Here is an 8002-nt window from a genome sequence, read left to right as displayed (position 1 = left end):
TCCAACGTATTAGAGTGACCCTTTCAAGTTCAAAGTCGGTCAACAAATTTTGTTTTGAATAGAATTGTGAATTCAACAGGATATTATTGTATAGCGTTATTTCATGAGTTGTTCTGGTATTTTAAATCTGATTGCATGAATTTTATGAATGTGAAAGTAGGATTAAGAATTAAATATCATGGAGTAGAATAGAATATAATAAAAATAACCAATCAACCTACAAGGAAATCTATATATCCCACTTGAAACTAATATTGCTACAAAAGTGACAACAATAAACTATTGCTTTATAATATTTTATTGCAATAATATTATAATTATAGCTTAGACTCTTGTTTATTTATTATTCTTTTTTATAGATTGTTTTTCGACAGTAAAAAGATGTATTATTTATCATTATTGAGAAATCAAAACTAAAGCCTATTCGATGGGATTCGAACCCGCTACCAGGTAGCACTAGCAGACTGAAGGGTGTAACGCCGTAGTCGAATCGGCTATTCTGGCCATTGTTTTGTATTTTTAGAAACAAATTTGGAAAAAGGGTACCTACTATAGAATTATTTCCCAACTAACAAATCAAGTAGTCCTGAAGAAATACGTTATCAGATTATGATAATATACCGTAGGCTACTAACTCACTTCTTATAATATGATTTTCTGATAAAGGTTAATTATGTTTTTATCATTGATGGATAAATATATAATGAGTCTTGTCATATTTGTAATATTGAACTCCAATATTGATTATCTGTTTTGAAAATTCATAAATTTCTTTCCAGTTGATAAGAATGGAAAACTTCTGGCCAGAATCCACCAGAAAATGGAGGAGAAGGATGACAAATCGGTAGCGAAACCTTTCACTCATGTCCGGACTGAGGTTGACATTCCCGACAAGAATATCCACAAAGTGTACGAGGAGGGACCCCGCATAAACAACAATAATAAGAGGAAGTCGCCATTTTCCCGAGCTGAATATGATGAGAACAATGTGAGTATCACTCCTGGTTGCACGTACGTCTGTTTAATTTAACCTTTATTTAATGACGAGGTAAATTTCACAAGAACCAATGAGAGAAGCGGATAACGTCTGTTAGATTGTTGATTTGAGCCTTGAAAATTTTAACAAGTGAAATAAAAACACATATATGTTGTCAAATTCTACAGTTTTATTTGGTACAGGACCATGATTTTGTGACCACACAGGTCAAATTTTGAAAAAAGTCTTATATTTTTTGAAAATGTGACCAGTGTGGTCACGAAACCATGGTCATGTACCAAAAATAAAACTGTAGAATTAGACAATATGTGTGTTTTTATTTCATTATAGAACGGTTTACAACATTTACAGTGACTCAGTATAATTTTAACAAGTAATTAGTTTGGAGAATATTGTATAAAAAGTCAAAAGAGTATGTCTGTACTTATTACAATAACATAAACCAAATACCCTTATAACTCCAAGTGAGAGTATAATATAACATAATCCATTTATAATGTTTGTCATAACAAATTAAGTTGATGTAAATTGATGGTTCAATAATATACTCTATCCGGATTCATATATAACGTTGTTGTTGTTGAGAATACCAATGAGATTCAAATTTTAATTTCAATGTCATGAATAGCATACTGAAGCTGCGTTTACACCAAAGTTATTAACAAAATGTCAATAGCCTTATCCTTAATCCTCACTCGTAGTATACCAACACGGCATACTTGTAGTATACCAACAACGCAAATAAATATAGGATAAGTCATGAATCAACATCAGATCAGTCACTATTACATAGAAAAGATAGATTCTATAGATTGAACGGAACTTGACAAACACATATGTTCATCATGTGTATGTTAAGTTATGTTCAATCTAATAGAATCTATGAAGGATCAAGTTATCAACATTTTGTTAGTAACTTTGGTGTAAACGCGGCTAAATATAATATGATGTTGTTTTCCATGACGTAACATACTATAAAATATAAGTAGCCTATAGTCCAGTATTTTCAGCTATCAGTAATGATTTAGTGAAGTATTCTTATTTAATTTGACTTACAGCTTTTCTAAATTACTATTTTTTAAATATTTTGGACTCAAAATTTTTAGACAAAAATCATGAAGTACATCATATAGGAATCATATAATAATCATATAGGAACAACCTATTTTTGGAAAATTTCTAAATTTTGGAAATAGAACAGTTTTTGGCTTTAAGCCTGTTGTTCCTTTCCCCATCATTTATAGTTGAGAATTATATTGTATCTACCAATGTATAAATAAATAAAATAACATTGTTGTAGTCAAGACTACACTGCATTCCTAATTGAATATTTAAAAGTCATTCAATTTTTATGAGAAATGAGGAAACCAACAGACTGATGAAGCTCCTCCTCAGGAGTAGATCTAATGTAGTCCTCATAAAAAAGTGAGGCCCGGTTGCACAACAGGCGGTTAAATTTTAACCGTGATTAACTTCATGAGAACCAATCAGAGAAGAGGTTTTTGAAAAATCTGATTGGTTTTCGTGGAATTAATCACGGTTAAAATTTAACCGGCTGTTTTGCAACCGGCACTAAGTGTTTTTTAATTGAATTTACGTATAGTAGCACAGTGTCTAGACTAAAATAATATAAGATAATGTTATTATGATAATAATTGTGCTTTTTAACAGGTTTAGATAGCCTATTAGAGATGACAGATGGAAATTATTGAGATATTGCATTTATTCAAATATGCTAATGAATTAATAATTATTATTAAACGGAAATTTAAATTAAACGCTGCGAATCACCCCGAAGACTTCTGCAACTGCAAATATTGACAACAGGGTAAACAGCTAGATGGAAATTCGATGAGCGCTACTACACAAAGATTATTTTGTCATTCTATTTGGGATTTTATTTTAGTAATTATTAAATTATTTTTCAACCCGGGAATCGAGCCCGGTACCTCCTAATTGCCGTTCAGGATAGCTTACCCTTACACCAAACTGACAATCTCTGGATGGCAACGCTCTTATATCTAGTACGGTGACCAATTATGAGTGAAAATAGTGAATAACTGTAAAGAAATTCAAGATATATGTGTTCAATGTCATGGATAATGTTATAAGTTGATGTCATATTATGTTTTCAATGCTTGATAATTGTATTAATTTACAGGTAGAGCCTAGGAGATCAGGCTCCGGAGTGCAGTTTTCTCCCATGGATATGGCTGAGTATATTTTCTGGGTTGGAGATGAGAAAGGAGTCACCATGGCTATTGAGGACTTCCTACAGGAAGGATACGTAAGTGCTATTTTCAAGCAGTCAATAGTTATATTATTCTGAAGATTATTCAGTTTTGAACTATTTTTGACGACACTACAGTATCATTTTTAAATATTAGTTATTAAAAACTAGTACTCTAGTACTAGTAAACTAGTAAACTAGTTATTATAAACTTGCAGTTCGTCATGGATAGTGAAATGGATGAGTAGGTACTAAAGAATATGTTATCAATATGACTATTTATTAATCCATTTTTGAACTATTTTCAACGACACTACAGTCTAATAGTTCAAAATAGAAAATAGTTCAAAAACGGATTATAATTACTTGCAGTTCGTCATGGATAGTGAAATAGATGAGGACTATTTATTTTTTAGAAATTCTAATTCTGTGGTACCTACCTAGTGTTGATAATTCAATTAGTGATAACAATAATGAATTACGAATGCATGAAATATAATAGAATGATTTGTAAATTTAATTTGAAAGAGTGCTGCTTTCAAGTTGAATACAATTTATTATTTGAAGTTGTGTACACTACCTCTTTTATATTAGAGATCTAATTTTCCATTCAATCTTACTCTTAAATCTATTGAATTTTTTATGTTATTATTTATTATTCTACGAAAGCGACTTACTAGGAGTATCTTAAGCCTAGGTGATGATGATGATGGGATGAATGATAATACAATGAAGATAATAAATAACTGCTGATAGTACTGTTTCTTGGAATTCTTGTAAACACAATGCTTTGTTTTAAAAAACACATACCTATTCGTTTCTAAAATTTATTTTGAAAATAATTCTATTTGAGTTCATAAATAAGTCGACATAAGTCTAATGATAAAAAATGCCCTGAATTGAAATACGGTGTTCAAGATTAACATAAATTTCCTTGATGTAGTTGAATCTTATTTCCATGACTCATTATTTTTTGTTATTTCAAGGCGCTTGTTGGTTTATATTATACTTTTCAATCTGATAATCAATTTGATTTTTCTATTTTCAGATGACAAGAGAAGAAGCAATTAATTATTTGGAAGAAATCAAATTCATACTGAATTACCTGCAGTCTCATTATGCTGATCAAGTCCAGAAGGAAGGTGGCAGAACTGTGAGTTATAATTTATTGAATTATCAAGTCAAGTAGCCTACAAGTAGAACGATAATTTTTGTCTCACATAATTGACATCTATACTGTTTTTCGATTTGAGTTTCTATGAAGGAAGAGAAAGTTTAGTAGACGACTTTCAAATCTGAGAATTATAATCGGATATATGGAGAAAATTAATAAACAAAGAAACCTTCTTAAATCATGTGTGAAAAGTTGATTGTCAATGATTAGATCCAAGTATTATCACTCCATCTAAACTTATGAAATTAGTGGTCTACTCCAAGATATCCATGAAATGACTGTCTCACAATCGTACGTGGTTTTCCTGTATTTCCTAGTAGTTCTGAACCTAATAATGATCAAAAGTTTATTATTATATAGTGAGGTCCACGTTATAATGACAGTATTTGATCAACTTCGGTTTTGCTATCCTTGTCTATCATTCGACAAAGCCGGTGGTAATATCCTTTTCTAGGTCCACAGCAATGCCAATTATGTTTTTGACAGTGTATAAATATAATTAATTAATACAGAGAATCGGCATCGCTATTCTTTCATCTTTATCCACTGCCATTATAACTTGGACCTCACTATAGATCTCAACATTTTTCACAATCATTCATCTGATAATCTGATTAAGAGTGAATGCTCAGCAAAATAAACCAATTATGATGTCCTAATCTATGTTTATAATAAATTATATACTACAACAATTCAAAGATTGATTTCCATTTAACAAAGACTTTATTTCTTTTTTTCTTTAGTTATCAAAATTGAGTGACTGTCTCGTTCATAAATTATTATATATAATATTTATAGTGTTGAACTTCAACTACAGCTGTTAAGCTATTGAATTTCTTTTCTCTTTTTCCATCATAATACTATTTTCCCAGAAAATCACATTGTAAAGCATTATTTATAAAACATGTTGTGAATAAAATTTCAGTTTCAGTTTTCAGTTTCATTCCAAGTTTATGTCCTCCAATATACCTATGAAATAATAATATTGAATGGCCTATTCAATACTCTTTTTCAAATTCAGTATTTGTAATATAAAATTTAGTAAAATTATTGGAGACCTTATTTTCTTGACGAATTGATTTGGTTGAATTTTTTTACAGAATGAAAATTTGTACAATCCAAGACTTCAAATGCATGAAAATTACAATAAATGGGCAGAAGTTCCGTTAAAATTGAATTCGATTGTTCAAGACCACATCTGACGCAATTTTTCAAGCGAATTTATTAATTTATTATGAATAATACAGATGCCCCTGTAACATTTTACACAATTGATGTAATTACTTCTTGAAATAAATTCCTTGTATCTCACCCAAAAAAATATTTTATTCGAGTAAAATTATTAGCCTACTTATTAGCTTGTATGGAAACTATTTTTGATTCTGAGTCATAAAATCTAATTTTATTGAAATTATGGGATAAATTTGAATAGGCCTACATCCATAGTTAACCGAACAACTGTGAGTGTCGTCATATTAACTAGATGGTTGAAATCAAATTGAGTAATGTGAACAGTGTATTTTAATTGTGCGCTCTATGATACCCAACTTCTTATGATACAAAGTGATAAATAATAACTAATTTTATCACAAAAACAAAAACTCTATAATTCCATAGTAGAAGCATCACGTTCCTATTCAATATTGATCCATCTCAAACATTCATTTGCATAGCTTTGCTAACTTATAATCTCACCTTGATTAGCCAACATGATAACTAAATCTCAATTGTACAAATCACAACAAAATTCATTCAATGGTTATATTCTCAAGGCAATCCAACTATACTTTTCTCAAGATTCACGAATTGATTGGCTATGATTTATTAGTTTTCCATAAATCATCATCAAGGCTAGAGTGAAGCAGTCTTTAATATTTTTTAACCGGATTGTTTCAAATGACTGAGAACACTTGACTGCTACAATCAGAGGAAATGAAACTTAATCGACTAAAATGAAATAAATTCCTATATCATATTCTATTGTGCTACACAACAGCCATTAGATATTAATTTCCCAATAACAGTACTTTTCAACTGGTCTCTCCAATAATTTGATGATTTTTTATCAATCATCTCAGGAACAATTTCACCACAGCTGAGAAAGGAAGAAGCTTGACCTGTAGGAGAGAGCGACGCCGATACTTTTAGATTCTATCAGACAGATTATTTCTTCTATGGATTATTTAGTAATTGAGATTCTCGTTTAATAGACTAATAGTTTTTACTTCGTCTTTTCTTCTCTTCAGGGCTACTTTCGAATATATATAAAAATAAAAATCCAACTACCCTTTTCATTTTCCAATCACGTGATTATGGCTTTATATAGCTGAAACATGTCGTGACAAAATAATTTGAAAAGAGTACTTGGATTTTTATTTTTATCTATAGGCTATTATTGTTATTTCGTAAAGGTATGTGAAAACACTACTTGACTACTTACAACAAAATAATTTTTTCCTACAGTTTCCTTGGAAAGTGACCATTCCTGCACTGATTACAGAACGCAAAGAATCACTTTTCCGCTCTAGTGCGCAAAGTATTACTTTGCGTACTCTTAAAACTTTGTGTATTATCTTGCAGTCATTCCAATCAGCTGTTGACATTGTTGGCGTGTATTTTGAATGCGAATTTGTTCTATCTATATTTTTTTTGATTTTTAAATAAATAAGAACTCGTTTTGAATATTATTAATTATTCATTATTCCAAATATTTTTTCATTCATAAATTGATTGTTTGAAAAATTATTTAGAAATTAAGATTCATTCAAAATTATCAAATTTAAAAATTAATTCTATAATTTAATTTTTCAATTTGAATAAATTATTGATTATTAATTTTCAATTGGATTATTAAGTTTAAAATAAATAAAGTGTTATAAATTAATAACAAGATAACAGACAAACTTGATGGATTTCAGCCATCATTTTACGCATAATCAACCACTTCTCATATTCAATGGTAACTGCAGGAAAAATTTAATGTGAAATACGTGCGCAAAGTTCCTCTGCTGCACTCAAGAAACCATTCCGCCCTCGCCTACGGCTCGTGCGTAAACGTTTCTTTCGGTGCAGCAAACTGTCACTTTGCGCACTAGTTGCACAAATAACTATTTTAATACTGTAGTAGGCCTACATTTCAACTACTCCTCCCAATATTTCAATGATGTTTATTTATCAATCAGCCTCAGGAACAGTCGCATCAGTTGAGGAAAAACCTAGACCTGTTGGAGAGAGCTAAGCAGGCGCGTAGTGAGGCATCCGAATGATGGAGTTCGCCACAGAAAGGGACCAGATGACCAAGAAGAACATCGAGGTCATGGAGAGTGATCCGCTTTTGCGTGAGTTACAAACCATTTTTTCTAGAAATAAAAAAACCAACAACGTTGCCATAGAAAGTGACCGCTTCATATAGTGTGGGTATCAGACTTCAACTATTTATTGGCAGCTTAAAAATTATGAGATTGTTACGGTAGCCTATAAACAAAATTATGAATATAAATTCATCAGTATTCCAATTGAAATACAAGACTTTTGAAGATTATGCTATAATAATCGTACCGTACTTTATTCATATTATTTATTCATTTATACATTGATGGAT

General features: G+C 30.5%; 1 protein-coding gene across 2 annotated transcripts; it reads left to right on the top strand.

Annotated features, from left to right (window-relative positions):
* The first annotated feature begins 783 nt into the window (after nucleotides 1-783).
* LOC120349339 lies at nucleotides 784-7736 on the top strand. 2 transcript variants are annotated; one of them, XM_039419312.1, is made up of 4 exons: nucleotides 784-988; nucleotides 3159-3284; nucleotides 4276-4380; nucleotides 7584-7736. In XM_039419312.1, exons 1-4 carry the CDS (start codon nucleotides 821-823, stop codon nucleotides 7665-7667), a joined length of 483 nt encoding a protein of 160 aa, XP_039275246.1. In that variant the 5' UTR covers nucleotides 784-820; the 3' UTR covers nucleotides 7668-7736. The 2 variants fall into 2 exon arrangements, with proteins under 2 accessions (XP_039275246.1, XP_039275245.1); XM_039419311.1 differs by lacking the exon at nucleotides 7584-7736 and adding an exon at nucleotides 5502-5722.
* Nucleotides 7737-8002: the final 266 nt, after the last annotated feature.

The sequence above is a fragment of the Nilaparvata lugens genome, unplaced genomic scaffold (assembly GCF_014356525.2).
Source record: "Nilaparvata lugens isolate BPH unplaced genomic scaffold, ASM1435652v1 scaffold9402, whole genome shotgun sequence".
NCBI lineage: Eukaryota > Metazoa > Arthropoda > Insecta > Hemiptera > Delphacidae > Nilaparvata > Nilaparvata lugens.
The sequence above is the reverse complement of the archived record's forward strand: the minus strand, read 5'-3'. Positions and strand labels throughout refer to the sequence as shown.

What these genes read in the sequence shown, in the direction of transcription:
- LOC120349339 (XM_039419311.1), top strand. Translation starts at nt 821, where the DNA reads ATGGAGGAGAAGGATGACAAATCGGTAGCGAAACCTTTCACTCATGTC. An exon ending in ACTTCCTACAGGAAGGATAC is followed by an intron (nt 3,285 to 4,275) that starts GTAAGTGCTATT and finishes TTCTATTTTCAG; the next exon opens with ATGACAAGAGAAGAAGCAAT. An exon ending in AGAAGGAAGGTGGCAGAACT is followed by an intron (nt 4,381 to 5,501) that starts GTGAGTTATAAT and finishes ATTTTTTTACAG; the next exon opens with AATGAAAATTTGTACAATCC.